At 42.9% G+C, this 17,857-nt stretch overlaps 1 protein-coding gene across 1 annotated transcript; it reads right to left on the minus strand.

Moving 5' to 3' along the window:
- On the minus strand, positions 1-4,609 carry LOC133980042 (stonustoxin subunit beta-like). The gene is made up of 2 exons (XM_062418608.1): positions 1,658-4,609; positions 1-437 (listed from the first exon to the last, which is right to left on the minus strand). Exons 1-2 carry the CDS (start codon positions 2,353-2,355, stop codon positions 317-319), a joined length of 819 nt encoding a protein of 272 aa, XP_062274592.1. The 5' UTR covers positions 2,356-4,609; the 3' UTR covers positions 1-316.
- Between the last annotated feature and the right edge of the window lie 13,248 nt (positions 4,610-17,857).

A 17,857-nucleotide genomic window follows, 5' to 3' on the forward strand; every position in this document is an offset into this window, starting at 1 on the left:
CAACCCCTTTTGGGTTAATCACAGTTCTGTTCGATGGGTCACATGGTACACAGTACGCTACTGCACTCCTACAAGGCCCCATAGTCAAATCTCATCTAAAAAATATTAAAATCATTTGTTGTCTCCAACAGTACTTCCCCTTATTACAGTTCAGTATGAAACACAACAAATTATACAGCAACTGTCCCGACTATCAGTACAAGGAAATTTAATTCTGGACAAGAAATACAAAAACTGTTTTATTAGAAAATGTTTAACAGGAAAATTATTCTCTGTGATTGATATGATAGAAAGTTAAAAAAAGTACATTTCTGATTCAAATCAAATGTGTTAAACAACATATTATCAGTGTGTTATGACTGTCCAACAGGTAGGAGGCATCATCATCACGTCTGTAGAAAGGAAATAGAGTTACTGCTCCTCTCTGCTCCTCACTGCTCCTCTTTGCTCCTCTCTGCTCCTCACTGTCCCTCTCTGCTCCTCTTTACTCCTCTCTGCTCCTCTTTACTCCTCTCTGCTCCTCACTGTTCCTCTCTGCTCCTCTTTACTCCTCTCTGCTCCTCACTGCTCCTCTCTGCTCCTCACTGCTCCTCACTGCTCCTATTTACTCCTCACTGCTCCTCTCTGCTCCTCACTTCTCCTCTTTACTCCTCACTGCTCCTCACTGCTCATCTCTGCTCCTCACTGCTCCTCTTTACTCCTCACTGCTCCTCTCTGCTCCTCACTGCTCCTTTTTTACTCCTCTCTGCTCCTCACTGCTCCTCACTGCTCCTATTTACTCCTCACTGCTCCTCTCTGCTCCTCACTTCTCCTCTTTACTCCTCACTGCTCCTCACTGCTCCTCTCTGCTCCTCACTTCTCCTCTTTACTCCTCACTGCTCCTCACTGCTCATCTCTGCTCCTCACTGCTCCTCTTTACTCCTCACTGCTCCTCTCTGCTCCTCACTGCTCCTTTTTTACTCCTCTCTGCTCCTCACTGGTCCTCTTTACTCCTCTCTGCTCCTCTCTACTCCTCTCTGCTCCTCACTCCTACTCTCTGCTCCTCACTGCTCCTCTTTACTCCTCACTGCTCCTCTTTTTTCCTCACTGCTCCTCTTTACTCCTCTCTGCTCCTCTTTACTCCTCACTGCTCCTCACTACCCCTCACTGCTCCTCTCTGCTCCTCACTGCTCCTCACTGCTCCTCTCTGCTCCTCACTGCTCCTCTCTGCTCCTCTTTGCTCCTCTTTACTCCTCTTTACTCCTCTCTGCACCTCTTTGATCCTATTTGCTCCTCTTTACTCCTCACTGCTCCTCTTTACTCCTCACTGCTCCTCTTTACTCCTCTCTGCTCCTCACTGCTACTCTCTGCTCCTCAATGCTCCTCTTTACTCCTCTGCTCCTCTTTACTCCTCACTGCTCCTCTTTACTCCTCACTGCTCCTCTCTGCTCCTCTTTACTCCTCTCTGCTCCTCACTGCTACTCTCTGCTCCTCAATGCTCCTCTTTACTCCTCACTGCTCCTCACTGCTACTCTCTGCTCCTCACTGCTCCTCTTTACTCCTCTCTGCTCCTCTCTGCTCCTCTTTACTCCTCTTTGCTCCTCACTGCTCCTCACTGCTCCTCTTTACTCCTCTCTGCTCTTCTCTGCTCCTCTCTGCTCCTCTCTGCTCCTCCTACAGAGACACTGAGGAACCATAGCCGACTGTAAACCCAGCATACAGAGGTTCAGTGAATGTGGTGTTGAAGGTGTGGAGGTGGATCAGTGAGTCAGAGGAGACTCTGTAGAAGGACAGAGTGCCAACAGGACAGTCCACATACACTGCTACTCTGTTAGAGACAGAGGAGGAGGAGGAGGAGGAGGAGGAGGAGGAGGAGGAGATGGGTGTATAGTTGTTATTGTGACAGACAGAGTAACCATCATCAGAGCACCTCAGTCTCCAGGACTGATCGTTCCATCCAAACAAACAGTCATCACTGTCTCCTTTCCTTCTGATTCTTCTGTAACTCACTGATATATCAACTGTTCCTCTCCTCTCGACCTCCCAGTAACAGCGACCAGTCAGAACATTTCTACACAGCAGCTGATAACAGGAGTCAAATCTGTCTGGATGATCAGGATATGACTGATCCTCATACACATGTGTCACCTTCCTGTTGTTATCAGACAGTTTGAGGTTTCTGTACATTGTGTTTGGATCCAGTTCCAGTTCACAGGCATCTGATGGAGAGAACGAGACACAATACAGCTGCAGTTTATCATCTGTTGATTTATTAACTACTTTACTGAAACCATTCAAACTTAAACCATCTCCATGACAACTGAGACCCTCCATCACTGAGGAAGACCATGAGATGTGACTGAAAGCTTTGGACATACAGAGTAAGTGGACCTTTAGATGAGAATGTTTTTCAAAGTGAAACTTGATTCCAGCTGCGTCTGATGTTTGTCTGAATGTAAATTCAACAGTTCAGGTCATTATATAATATAAACTGTCCAATAAAACAATATACTAAACAAATAAAACATGCTGAATGTCCATGGCTAACTAAGGGTTTAATAAATGAGAGTTCATAACATATAAAACTCAAAAGTCAGAAAATAAATATAAGAAGTATAAAAATAAGTGAACTAACATGTTGAGGGCAAGAAAGAAGGAGTACTATAGGACACTATTAGAAACAAACAGGCAATATGAAGGAAATATGGAGCTTTCTGAACAGTATTATTAAAAATGGATCTCAGAAAATGAGTTATCCTCTTATTAAATACATAGGAACGTTATGGGATTAGGGGAGAAGTCTTGGTTTGGATTCAAAGTTATTAAAGTAACAGACAGCAGTTTGTGAGGTTAGGTGACAGTTGCTCTAAATGTTTGGACCTGCGGTCCCACAGGGGTCAGTATTGGGACCAACATGTTTTATGACATATGTCACATATCAAAGGTATTGAAGCTTGTTCTTTCTGCGGATCACACTCATAGTTGTTGTTCGGGTGATGATTAACTACAAGATATGGTAACCATGGAAATGATCAAACTAAAAACCTGGTTTGATAAAAAATAAATTGTCACTAAATTTGAATAAAACTAAAGTAATGTTGTTTCACTGCAGAAGAAACAAACAAGTAAAAATACAGATAGATGGTGTGAATATTGAACAGGTTACTGAAAATAGATTTGTTGGGGTCATAATTGATGAAAAGCTTTGTTGGAAGGCAAACATTAAACATATACATCCCAAAAGGAGCATTGCAGTATTAAGTGAAGCCAAACAGGTCCTGGATTATAAAGCGCTTCACATTTTGTACTGTTCACTGGTCTCACCATACTTAAGTTACTGCGCTGAAGTTTGGGCCAATAATTACAAATCTAATGTACAGTCATTGTTTATTCTTCAGAAAAGAGCAATTTGCAACATCCATCATGCAGAGTACAGGGATCATTCAAATCCATTATTCTTACTGTCTCATTTACTGAAGTTTGCTGATCTGGTGGAATTTCAAATAGCTCAAACAATGTACGAAGCAAAAAACAACCAACTGCCTGCAAATATCCAAAACATGTTCAGTGTAAGAGAGGAGGGCTACAATCTAAGAGGTCAGACTTATTTCTAAACTGTTAGCGTGCGAACGATGAGGAGGAACTTTTGTATTTGTGTTTGTGGTGTGAGGCTATGCAGCAGTCTAAATGTGGAACTGAGGGAATGTCCAAACATTAAGATTTTTATAAAGAGGTACAAAGAAATGATCTTCAGTAGGTATAGGAATTAAGATGCTATTATTATATATGTATATTTATATGTATGTGTATTATATGTGATTTGGTTGTGTCCAAAAATGAGTGGATGACAATGGACTTGGTCCTTTGTGTACTATTATTTATATTACTTTGAGTTAATGGTGATAATATTTATGAAAGTGACAATGGTGGCAATGATGATGATGATGATGATGATGATGATGATGATAAAGATGTAATACTAGGACTAGATAATAATGGTGATATAGACGTAATGATAGTGATAATAATATTAATGATAATATATTTCTATATACTACACAGGAACACAGGTACAGAAATGTAAGTTGTGAATTAGAGGCAGGAATTAAATAAGTGTAAACTTCATCCTGCTCCTTTTCAGGCTCAGTTACTGACAGAAGAATGTCATTGTTTGCTTCTTTTATTTGTTTCATTCTTGGTTGATTTGCTTTTTTCCTTTTGGATTTGAAATTGTTCGTTTATGTCTGAAAATAAACATTAACACAAAAAACATAACATAAAATTATGAAATAAAACGTATTAGCTTGTAAAATGCAGCTGTTAGTCTCTCAGCACCTGTCAGCATTCATTATAAATTGATTCCAATGAGAGTCATTGGGCCAGATGCAAGAATATGTTCGTATTTTTCTTCTTAAATCTGTCGTACTTTTCTCGTGAGGTGGAATTTACGAGTGAGCCACGTTGGATTCACCAAACACTTGTATCACCAGGAAACAGTCGTAAATGACCTTCGTAAACATGATGAATCCCACCTGATCTAAATGAACGCGCGTTCCCGAGAATAGTAAATTAACATGAATGACGCCCCAAAAATACCAAATAAGGTCAGACGACCGGCAGGTTGTGGAGAAGCTCCATTCATGAAAATGGCACTAAAGACTAAGAATAAGAACTTTACGAGCTCTCAGACTGAGGTCCCGCTCTCAGAAATAGATCAACAGAAACACAGATTATTATTTAGTGTTAGTGGAATTAAAGGTCCTGAGAAAGACAAAGAATGAGGAAAAATAACCCGTGCTGTGAACGCTGTCTCAGCTGTTGAACCGTTACAGAAATAAAAACAAAAATGATTTAACATGAATTATGTCATCAGACAGGGAGTTAAACTATTACTAAGATAAGCAACAGTTATTAATAAATAGTCAGTTTATATTGTGGAAAAGTAACTGTGGACAAGTCGCTTTGTAGTTTCAGCTAATATTTATATTGTAAGCTTGCATTATATCATAGTTTCAATTGTCAATTTAAATGACTGATATATCTATTTAAATTGTTAAATAGCCTACTTCTTTATACTAAATAGCCTAATTATTTTACAAACAATAAGTAATGTCATCATGATTATGGATTCAGAAGTGCAATCCCCTGTAGTTCACACCCATTACTCAGGGTTCTCTAAAATACAGACAATATAATAATCGCTCAGCCTGCGGATCGACATTATTCATTTCTCTGTTAAGTGGTAGTCAGCATACAGTGATGTTAAAAAGAAAATCCAAGTCAGTTGATTCTGAAGCTCAACTGCTGATGTTACACCTGCTGCCGGACTGCTGTCAGCACAGACCTGCTAACACCCGGGATGACAACGCAGGACAAGCTGGCAGAAGAAGTTGGAGATGAGTGTACCCGTGTGGAGGTGTTATGTGTTCATTAAGTGATTATCATATCTTTCTTATAGTATATGATGTCTAATTGTCTAATTGCCATTAGACAATTAGACAGTAACAGTCGTGTTTTATTGCTTTGGAGGACTGCAGGTTGGTTGTGCGTGAGAGGTACGACAGGTCTGCATCACTCGTAAATTTTGTTCGTACCTAAGAGAAAATCCAAATACGAGGAAATTGATGAATGCGGCAAATCCTCGTAAATCACTCGTACGCATGGTTTAAGAACGAATCTGTGCGTACGAGTGGTTCTTGCATCTAACCCAAAGTAAACCCTTCACAAGCACGTGTCCTGAGGCTGCTCTCTGATTGGCTTCCTTCAGTTTTCCAGGACACGCCCACTTTTATTGGCAGCGAATTGGTGTTTTATGTTTTTAATCTACTGTGATTGGACAGATGTATGATTATTGTACATTATAGAAAAACTGGTAAAAAAATAGTAATAAAAAGGTCTCAGAAGATTCTAGAGCGGTAAAGTTATTTATAATTAAATAACAGTTGTATATTGAGATGTGGTGGAAATGACATTTGTTCAACGCATGTCAGAAAAATGTACAAAATTAACAATTTGTCTTGTAATCTAAGTTTGTCCTCTTTCAGATCTTAAAACTAGACAAACTATTTAAACTTATGAGATGTGTTAAGTGAGTTTTTAATAACTTTTTTTAATTCAAGTTCACAAGGCTAAAAGTGCACCTAGTTGATGACACAATAACTACAATATATATGGTGGTGTCTCTTTTTAAGCACATTAACTTATTGGTAACTTTACTTTAACTGTTGGTAACTTTAGGTGATGTGAGTGAAATGGACATTTTGTCATGTCTGATTATAATGTTTTATTCCTGTCTCTGTGGGTCAGAGATACCATACTGGGACACACCAGGGAACACTTCTCCTTTATAAACTACCTAGTTAGTGCCACCTTGCTACTGGGGGACAGGTTTGAACATTTCCTGAGGATGCACTGAGCAACACCTTGAAGGCCGACCCGATGCTCAATGGAAGCAAGCTGAAGACAGAGTTTAGTCTCATCTACAGCAGGACGAGTTCAGAGCCTGTTGTGGTGCTGTGGATCTATTCCAGTTGTTTATGGAGAGAACAATGTTGAAGAAGTCTTCTCAGAGACTGTCACTTTCCTAAAGATCCTCATCACCCATGACCACAGCGGAAGCTGAGAAGTGCTTCTCAACCATAAAAAGAATTCAATCTTTTCTCAGAAACACCATCATGACCCAGGAGAGGCACTGGCCATACTGTCAATGGAAAAGAGACTGGTGACTGACTTTAACCAGAGAGTCATTGAGAAGTTATGTTCAAGTAGTACTACCGGCTGTGTTTAGGCACCATTACAGTGTGTTGTGTAGTTTTTAGATTGGCTTTCCTTTCTTTCTTTTTAAATTTGATTGTCTGATTATTTCCATCTCAAACTGTCGTCTGTTACAAACACATTTTTGTCCAAATGCTCCAAACAGCTGAAGTCAGTATGAATGAATGAACTTTATCTGCAGGAGAGACATGAGGGACATTTTGGAGCAGGTAGCGCCACCATGTGGACATTCATTAAACATTTCTCTTTTAACTCCTGAACTGTGACGAACAGAAGGAAATTTCTGTTTCATGAATTCATTGGTTCAAGATAAATGTCAGTTTAGGCCACGCCCATTTCTGACAAAACACATTTTCCATCATTTTGAACTTCTTTCACATCTTTTACATATTTCATCCAGTTTTTCTCAAAGTTCTCACGAATCAAACTGAAAACACACTCACACTTCCTGACACCAGGTTTCAGTCTCTGCAGTCCACCATGGTCCATCCTGGAGGAAGAGACAAAGACACAATCAGCTTCATACACCTTCACTCATATCCACCATTAAACATGAACCAGAGTCCCTCAGTTAGTCAGATTGTCTGTCCATCTGTCCATACCTGAGAGTGTCCACCTGTCTGTCCATACCTGAGAGTGTCCATCTGTCCATACCTGAGAGTGTCCATCTGTCTGTCCATACCTGAGAGTGTCTACCTGTCTGTCCATACCTGAGAGTGTCCACCTGTCCATACCTGAGAGTGTCCATCTGTCTGTCCATACCTGAGAGTGTCTACCTGTCTGTCCATACCTGAGAGTGTCCACCTGTCCATACCTGAGAGTGTCCATCTGTCTGTCCATACCTGAGAGTGTCCACCTGTCTGTCCATACCTGAGAGTGTCCATCTGTCTGTCCATACCTGAGAGTGTCCATCTGTCCATACCTGAGTGTCCACCTGTCCATACCTGAGTGTCCACCTGTCTCTCCATACCTGAGATTGTCCATCTGTCTGTCCATACCTGAGAGTGTCCACCTGTCTGTCCATACCTGAGAGTGTCCATCTGTCTGTCCATACCTGAGAGTGTCCACCTGTCTGTCCATACCTGAGAGTGTCCAGTCTCCAGTGTGGATCCTCCAGTGCAGCAGACAGAAGCTTCTCTCCTGAGTCTCCTGGATGATTGTAGCTCAGGTCCAGCTCTCTCAGATGGGAGGGGTTGGAGCTCAGAGCTGAGGCCAGAGAAGCACAGCCTTCCTCTGTGATCAGACATGCTGACAGACTGAACACACACAACAGTTCATCTAATGAGATAAACAGTATTTTGTCCTTCAGGCCTTTATGTTCACACTCAGCGCCCCCTGCTGTATGTTGGTGTCATGCAGATACATTTTATGTTAGTAGTAGGAAGAAAGCACATGTTCCTGCTGGAGGCTGCATTCTGATTTATGTTGGCAGATGAAATGCCTTTAAAGTTAAATATTGTTCCACAGAATATCTAAAGAAGATTTCAGAGAAATGTACTGATGTTTTAACTTAGTTCTTATTTTTCATTCCAACAATGTTCACTGTGTGATCACAATCATTTAATTAGGCAATTTAGTGTCTTCCATCATATTCTAATTTAATTTGATTCGGTTATTAAACATTTAATTTGTATTTTATACGAAAAAAGTTAAATGTAAAGAAAATCTGAAACATTTCCTGAGCAGCAGATCTGTTTTTTATGTTCACCTGCATGTAGAGAACATGACAGTAATTCTGTGTTGTATATTTTCTGTTATTCTTTCCATTATATTAGACTTTCATGAATTAATGCACATTGAGTCTTTATTGAAGATTAAATGACAGAAACATAAATCCTGACTCACATGTTGGTGTGGAAGGAGTTTTACTTACTGTATACTTGATGTTACATCACTTCAGCTCAGACAGTACACTAAATCATTTTATCATAAACTCATGTAAACTAGAAACTGAGGAGAAGCCAAAAATATGACTTTATATACACAGTAATGAAACTGACCTGAAAGTTTCCAGTCCACAGTGTGGACTCTCCAGTCCAGCAGAAAGCTGTTTCACTCCTGAATCCGACAGGTTGTTGTGACTCAGGTCCAGATCTCTCAGACTGGAGGACTGGGAGCTGAGAACTGAGGACAGAGCTGCACAGCTTCTCTCTGAGAGGTTACAGCCACTCAACCTGGAAAATAATTTTAATAAGTCAATTCACAGATCTTACATATAAAGACAATAAAAGCATGGTGGTTAAACTCTTATAAACTGTTGAATCCTGACCTCAAAGTTTCCAGTCCACAGTGTGGACTCTGTAGTCCAGCAGAAAGCTGCTTCACTCCTGAATCCTGCAGGTTATTGTTACTTAGGTCCAGACCTCTCAGACTAGAGGACTGGGAGCTGAGAACTGAGGACAGAGCTGCACAGCTTCTCTCTGAGAGGTTACAGCCACTCAACCTGGAAAAGAATCAGCAGAACAAAAGATTTGCAAACATTACTTTTCTTCATTGAGCAAAGATGAAACCACATTAATCTGGATAGTTCTGTGTGCACCTACAGAGCTTTGTTGGAGGCTTTGACCACTGGCAGCAGCCTCAGAAGAGCCTCCTCTGAAGCAGAGTATTTCTTCAGGTCAAACACGTCCAGATCTGTTTCTGATGACAGTAAGATGAAGACCAGAGCTGACCACTGAGCAGGAGACAGTTTATCTGTGGAGAGACTTCCTGATCTCAGGTACTGTTGGATCTCCTCCACTAGAGAACGATCATCCAGTTCATTCAGACAGTGGAACAGATTGATGCTTCTCTCTGCAGACACATTCTCACTGATCTTCTTCTTGATGTACTCGACTGTTTTCTGATTGGTTTGTGAGCTACTTCCTCTCTGTGTCAGCAGACCACGTAGGAGAGTCTGATTGGTCTGCAGTGAAAGACCCAGGAGGAAGCGGAGGAACAAGTCCAGGTGTCCATTTGGACTCTTTAAGGCCTCGTCCACAGCACTCTGGTAGAAATGTGCTGATTTGTCTCCGAACACTTCAGACCACCAGGATGTTGTTTGTTGTTCTTCCAGCAGATTGACTCCAGACTTGATGAATGTCAGATGGACATGAAGAGCAGCCAGAAACTCCTGAAGGCTCAGATGGACGAAGCAGAACACCTTGTCCTGGTACAGCCCTCTCTCCTCTTTAAAGACCTGTGTGAACACTCCTGAGCACACTGAGGCTGCTCTGATATCGATGCCACACTCTGTCAGGTCTGATTCATAGAAGATCAGGTTGCCTTTCTGCAACTGCTTAAAAGCCAGTTTTCCCAGAGACTCAATCACCTTCTTGCTCTCTGGACTCCAGTATTGATCTGTCTCAGATCCTCCATCATACTTGATGTTCTTCAGTTTGGACTGAAGCACCAAGAAGTGGATGTACATCTCAGTCAGGGTCTTGGGCAGCTCTCCTCCCTCTCTGCTTTTCAATACATCCTCCAGAACTGTAGCAGTGATCCAGCAGAAGACTGGGATGTGGCACATGATGTGGAGGCTTCGTGATGTCTTGATGTGGGAGATGATGGTGCTGGCCTGCTCCTCATCTCTGAATCTCTTCCTGAAGTACTCATCCTTCTGTGGGTCAGTGAACCCTCTGACCTCTGTCACCATGCCGACACATTCGGGAGGGATCTGATTGGCTGCTGCAGGTCGTGTGGTTATCCAGAGGCGAGCAGAGGGAAGCAGTTTCCCCCTGATGAGGTTTGTCAGCAGCACATCCACTGAGGTGGACTCTGTAACATCAGTCAGGATCTCAGTGTTGTGGAAGTCCAGAGGAAGTCGAAACTCATCCAGACCGTCAAAGATGAACACAACCTGGAACTCTTCAAACCTGCAGATTCCTGCTTCTTTGGTTTCAGTAAAGAAGTGATGAACAAGTTCCACCAAGCTGTACCTTTTCTCTTTCAGCACATTCAGCTCTCTGAAAGTGAATGGAAATGTGAAGTGTATGTCCTGGTTGGCTTTGTCTTCAGCCCAGTCCAGAGTGAACTTCTGTGTTAAGACTGTTTTCCCAATGCCAGCCACTCCCTTTGTCATCACTATTCTGATTGGTTCATCTCTTCCAGGTGAGGCTTTAAAGAAGTCTTCTTGTCTGATTGTTGTTTCTGGTCTGTCTGGTTTCCTGGATGCTGTTTCAATCTGTCTGATCTCATGTTCATCATTGACCTCTGCAGTCCCTCCCTCTGTGATGTAGAGCGGTGTGTAGATCTGATTCAGAAGGGTTGGGTTTCCTGCTTTAGCGATCCCCTCAAACAGACGCTGGAACTTCTTCTCCAGGTTAGACTTGAGTTTACGTCGACACTTTGCAGCACGAGTTCCTGAATGAACAAACAACAAATGAAATCAGTGAGTGAAAGTCTAGAAATCTGAACATGTAAGTGTGTCTGTGTAGTTTTTCCTCCTCCATCAGTTTTATTCAGCTCATCGGTGGAGGACAAACAGCCTCTGATCTGATGCAGATGTGTGCAGCATATTTACAGCAGAGTTTGAAATATAAACCTCTCCCATGTTGCCTCCATTTCCTCTCCATCATGTTAAATCTGTTAAAATCCTCTTACTGTTCTGCAGACGCTCAGCCAGCTCCTCCTGCTTCATTCTCCTCAGGAAGTGCAGTGTGATCTTCAGAAATGCCTCTCTGCTGCTCCTCCTCTGCTCTTCCTCCTCACCATCCAACACCTCCTCATCATCACTCTGACTCTCTAAGCATTCTGGGTAATCTAGACTCAGACCCCTCTGGACTCTCTTCAGCTCGTTCTTTACAAAAGTGACGATGTTCTCCTCCAGCAGCTGGAACAGAAAGATAAAGTGAACATTTCATTTAAACTGGTAGAACACAACATGTGATTCATGTGTCAGTCTGAAGGCCTGCTGGTCTAAACAGAGCAGCATGGACACTGTTAGGACCTGAATGCTACTTTAGTATTTCATCTGTGGTTGATGAGTTAATAGTAAAAGGTGTGTTTGTACATGTACACACCATAAATATGGAGTCCAGCTGTGTTTGATGCTGCAGTGCAGACTGATCACTGGGAACCTCTGAGCTCTGCTGCTGAACTCTGTGGAGAAAACATCACGTTTAAGGACATTTAATGACTCATATCTGCACTCAGCTTATTAAAGATGTTCTGTCATGATGACAAAATGAACTCCTGTAAATGCTGCTCTGATTACTGGATGTTAAATTCTCACGTTCCATCAGCAGGTTGTCCATCTTTAAAGAAAATAGGCTGACCCATAGACCAGTCACTCTTCATGGACACACAGCTGGGTTCAGGAGAGTCTGCTCTCTGCTGCTGCATCCTGATATGAATAAAGAAGTGAAAATAGCATGTAGTTAACACCAAAGAACTGCTGCCCAGCTTCACCGAGTCTCTGCTGCCCAGCTTCACCGAGTCTCTGCTGCCCAGCTTCACTGAGTCTCAGCCTGTAGGGACATTTGGGAGAAGTCCCTTGAGGGGGCGACTGTCATGATTCCTGTTTAAGCTCTGTTTGTGTTGTCCTGTCTGTTTCTGTCCCTGCCTTCAGTTTCAAACCCACCTGCTCACCTGCTGCCACTGTGTAATTCCCTCATCAGCTCCTCACTACATATACTGCTCTCACTCATTTTCTTTCATTCTAGACACTAGATTGTGATGTAATCAAACCCTTCAAATCGCACAGTCTGTCACTCAGGAAAGGGATCAGAAGCGATCATACCATCTTTGTCGTAGGCGGTGAGGAGATCCCGTTGTTGCCTGGGCAAAACCTATACAGCAGAGCTCTCTGACAGGCAGATGGGGGAGACGCTGAGGAAGCAAATTGCAGACGGCCTGGCTAAGATCAACCAGAGCCAGCTCCCCGGCAAGTAAAAGTAAAGTATGGAGTTACCTGTTCATACTGTACCCAAGGGTGATGTGGCCTCTGAAGATGAGCGACATCCCCTCCTCAGTGGCAAGCAAGATAGACGGGTTTGCAAACCCGTTCATCAGGAAGTGGCTGGGGCTGCCGAGATGCCTCTCAGATGTAGGCCTTTTTGGCAGGAACACGCTGCAACTGCCACTTCGATCCATCAGCTTGGGATACAAGCAGGAGAAGGCTCGGATGGTGCTGCAACTGAGGGAATCCACTTACCAGCTGGTGAGAGCAGCAGGCACCCATATAAGGAAGAGGTCGATATGGCAATCGGCAGGCTGAAGCACCTTGAGGTAGTCGGCAGATTCCAGGAGGGTCGAACAGGCCTCGGGAGGGGCGAGACCCCCTTGTTCTGGTCGAAGGCATCCAAGGAGAGGCAGAAAAGCCATGGTGGTGGCAGGAGTGGCGAAGAATGAGCAGGAACGCCTGAACATCAAGGTGGTGTCTCAGAGCCGGCAAGGAGGTTGGACGTCATGGGAAGGAGTCACAGACAGGCTCATGTCTTGGTCTGACCTGTGTAAGATCCCCCAAGCGAGGCTCAGTTTCCTGATCAGATCCACATACGACACCCTACCTTGTCCCCGAAACCTCCACCAATTGTTCTGTGCCGAACAAACCTGTCCCCTGTGCAACAAGATCAATGTTAGCCTCCAGCACATCCTGTCGGGATGCAGGACAGCGTTGTCCCAAGGCCGATACAGGTGGCGACACGATCTTGTGCTGAGGAAACTGGCAGAGGTGGCAGAGTCGTGCAGACAGGAGGCAAACAGCAGACCTTCTGCTCCAGTGAGACATCCCATCCTGTTCGCGAGGGCTGGAGAGAACAGTATTTCTCTGCCCCCCCCCGGCAGAGAAATACAGCAAAACTCCTCTCACCCGGAAGTGAGTGGACCATGGGGGTCGACCTGGGGAAACAGCTGCAGTTCCCAAGGGAGATTGTTGAAACATCGCTCCGGCCGGACCTAGTCGTGTGGTCAGGGGCTCGCAGGACGGTCCTGCTGGTGGAGCTCACTGTCCCGTGGGAGGAGGGTAGGCTGCCAACGAGCGGAAGCGGTCCAAGTATGCAGGTCTGGCGGCGGAGTGCAGGGAGACAGGCTGGGAGGCCATTACGTGCCCTGTCGACGTGGGGTGTCGGGGATTTGTCGACTCCTCAACTGCTCGCCTACTCCGTGACATGGGATGCACAGGAGGGGGGCATCGGAAAGCCATCAAAGAACTGGCTGAGGAGGCGGAGAAAGGCAGCTTCTGGCTGTGGCTAAGGAGGAAGCATAGGAGTTGGGGGCCGGACAACACCTAGGGCATCAGCAGGGGGAGATCCCTGCCATTGCTCCGCCACCAGGAGATGTACTGGGGTTAAAGGAGCGAAACATCCATGACTGGTGGTCCCCAGCTGATGACCCGCTTAGGCCCTCAGAGGTGTTCTTAGGAGCAGACCTGCCTAAAAGGCACCGGAGGAGATGCGTCAGGCAGCAATGCCCAGCAGGTAGACCATCAAACTGTATCATGATGAGATGCTGTTCCTCTTGTTACCTGTTCCTGCTGGTTTCAACCTTATTTGAACTGCTTTCCCTTTATCGTCTGTAAGCCTGTCTGTTGGTTTCTGAGCATTAAAGCTGTTTCCATTGAACCTGTCTTTGGTGTTTGTGCCTGGTTCACCTTCTCCGCCCCACATAACACAGGAGGTTTATTCAGCCCAAACAGCCAACCAACCATTATTAAATTATTACCTTTTATCAGCAGGTTGTCCATCTTTAAAGTTAATACCATGAGGCATAGACCAGTCACTCTTCATGGACACACAGCTGGGTTCAGGAGAGTCTGCTCTCTGCTGCTGCATCCTGATACAAACAAACAACAAATCAAAGAGTTTAAAAAGATGAATTTTGAGCAGACTGTCAGCAGCTGAAGTTTTAGAAGCAAAATGAAAATCAGTAAGAAGACAGTGGATGAGAAACGTTCTCCTGTTCATCAAAATGTCATCTGATGAAAGATGCTGTCTCATCTTAGTTGATTAGTTGACTAATCAGTGGTTGAGCTCTTTGTTAACTCACAAAGTTAGTAGTTCATTCTGAGTTATTGTGACTTATTATTCAGTAGTTGAGTGTCAGATGTGACAGTGAGTGTGAATAATGATGGTGGAGTGATGTGAGTGGAGAACAGTGATGGACAGTTAGAGATCCTCATCTCACCTCTGAGCTTTGGTCTGGCTGTCATGTTCCCCACACAGAGAGCTTTTAGAGGGAGGGACTCCCTCCTCTCTGTCCTCACACTGATCCATAGCAGAGAAACACCTTCACACAAACACAACAACATGCTCATTCATTACAACCAGCAGGGTGCTGTGATGAAAATGACCCAAAAGATGAGTCTAATCTTTATATTATATGGAGTACATAGGGGAGACTGGGGTAAGATGAGCCATTTTTCATATTTAGGATCACTACATCAAGGAAATCATAGTTGCATATATTTCAGAATTATATTGCATATAATCAGAATGAGTATAAACATAACTGTTTCGATAATATAGCATGTCCAAAAAAAGTGGTTAAAAATTATTATTGCATATTACTGCTAAACAGCTGTTTTGTAAAAAAAACATTTAAACATGAGAAAACCTTAAAGTGCGCTTGGGAAGAGAACATTAACAGCTGTGGTCAGTTATGGACTAGTAACACATTTGAACAATCTGAACTGAAACTCTCATCCTCTCATCTTATTTCCTTTCTTCCTCTATCTATCCTCTCTTCTATCCATCTTCGTTAAACTCCTCCCTCCATCTTCCTCTTGTTCAATCTATCCCCAACCCAGCGGCTCAACTTACCCCAGAGCTACCATTGTGACTTTATTAGTCCCCACAGCTAACATGGTGCACTGTTATGCTAGGTTAATGACCTCATGTTGTAGCTCATAGATACCACAATTGATTTATAATACAAATTTAAAATGATCTATTTTGGTCTAAATACAATTCTCATGAAACGTATGATAGACTAAATTCACTTTCAAGAGTGAAAAATGTTTTTTTTTTAAATAAAGATCTAACCACTTTACCCATGTGGTTCTTATCTTCACAGACTCCATGAAATGATGCCTTCCTCCTAAATATTTGGTCACATGATCAATGTTTTTTATCGTTTCCTAGCAACAAGGGGTGGCTCAATGACCCTATGGCTCAACTGACCCCAGTCTCCCCTACTGTATATTACGTTCATACTCATATAACTCATTTTATAGTATTAGCAGTCAGTGAAAGTTTACATAGTGCTGTCATAGAGGAACAATGGGCAGTACAGTAGTAATATTAATATCAATGTACATTATTATTAGTAATAGTGTGACAGAGTTCACACATGAACAGCTAACTGCTCAGTAACACTTTAAAAACATGCAGCACTGACTAAATCACTTGATACTTGCAGCTGAAATACACAGGCAGGAATGGAGGCTCCTAATAAAGCTTTGAACCCAAAAATAGAGAAAAGAAAACAGCAGTACACTCTCAGAAGACCACACATCATAAGCAAGTATCCACTGAAATACAGGCAACCAGTGTTATACTAGAAACACACAAAAAGGACATCTCTGAATTTATATGGAGCTCATAACTCCTGGATGATTTAGATAGAGCTCAAGAACTGCACCAAGCCCGCTTTAAATAATGACAAGAAAAGAAAAAGAAAGTGAAAGTAAAGAAAAAGGATTAGAAACAAAGGCCCGTACTCTAACCAAACTGTGACTAACTATATTCCACTTGGAGATGGTCCTATAACAATAAATATAAAATGAGGCTAGAATCAGTGAGTTTAGGGTCCTGATACCGATATGGATGCGTTTTTTAAATTTTAAATCGTACCAAAAAAAAGAAATAATAATACTCGTCAGTGTTGAGCCTAAACGCGTTCAATGAACCCAGTGTTAAAACTGATAAAATAATTGCTGTCTGTGGTTCTATATGAGCTGTAGCAATATCTTGTGTTTTAAATGTAGTTTAGTCAGCTGCAGCACTGTGAGAAGAGTTCTTTGTGTGTTTCTAATGTTAATCTAACAGCAGCTGTAGTGTTGTTGTAGTTACTGCAGGGCTCCAGCAGGGGGAGCGGTGGTGTAGTTACTGCAGGGCTCCAGCAGGGGGAGTGTAGAGCTGTCAGTCACACGAGACCACAGGAAAGGTTCCCTCTTCATCTTTCACATTAATACTCATAAATAAATACTATCTAAGTTACACTAAAATTAAATAGTGTTCAGAAGACTCATTCACCTCCTAACGTTTCTTATAATGTGAGAAAGTCACCAGTTAAACAGAAACACCGGATGGACTGATGCTGTTGGGTTAGCTGTGGTGGAGCGAGCTAGAGAGTGAATGAAGAGAGTCAGAAAGCCTGAATCAGATCAATAAAACGTTATTTTCTGATAATTTCACAGCGGTTACGTTCAACAGCACTAATAAACTTCCCCACACACTTCCACTCAACCCTGCAGCTCTCTCTCTCTCACACACACACACACAGTGGCGCAAAAAGTGGGTATGCACTATATGCAGCGCATAGGGGCCCCACAATTGAGGGGGCGCCAAAGCGATGGGGGGAAATTATTTCGAGTCGGCATTTTCTGTATTTAACAGTGTTTGTGCATGTGTAGTAAATTATATGATCAATAACAGAGGCACGTCACTGATTAGGCGCCCCTCCGCTAATTGCGTCCCCTCCGTTCACCTCTCCACACTATCGGCGCTCCGGTGCGCGCCCTCTCGAGCATGCGCTGGAGCAGGAGTGTTTTCATTTGAATCGTGTTGTCATTTGATGACAGGAACCTAATAACATGGAGAGGCAGAAAATAAAGCTCTTGGGGGCACAAAACAGAAAACGGAAGAGGGAGAAAGAGAAGGATTTCGTAGGGATGAAAAAAAGCTTTTCAAAGTGGTTGAAAGACAGTAGGTAAGTTATGTCAGTGTATCAAGAGGAGGCTTGTAAATATTCAGGTTAGCTAAAGCTACTAGTAAAACGACAGGTTACTGTTGTCTTGCAACTGTGTACTGATCAGTATTTACAACAGTATAACATCATGACAAGAAAAATAAAGGAACTTGTTTGTGGTTATTTTGTTGTTCAGAAAGTTATCATTGTTTTTAACTAGATGGTGAATCATAAAACATAGAACTTGGGAGTGATACACTTGTATACTTGCTGTATT

The sequence above is a fragment of the Scomber scombrus genome, chromosome 5, assembly GCF_963691925.1.
Source record: "Scomber scombrus chromosome 5, fScoSco1.1, whole genome shotgun sequence".
Lineage (NCBI taxonomy): Eukaryota > Metazoa > Chordata > Actinopteri > Scombriformes > Scombridae > Scomber > Scomber scombrus.

Coding starts and splice junctions, on each gene's coding strand:
- LOC133980042 (XM_062418608.1), bottom strand. CDS start 2,355: ATGTCCAAAGCTTTCAGTCACATCTCATGGTCTTCCTCAGTGATGGAG. Junction 438..1,657: donor TATGGTTCCTCAGTGTCTCT/GTAGGAGGAGCA, acceptor AGCAAAGAGGAG/CAGTGAGGAGCAGAGAGGAG.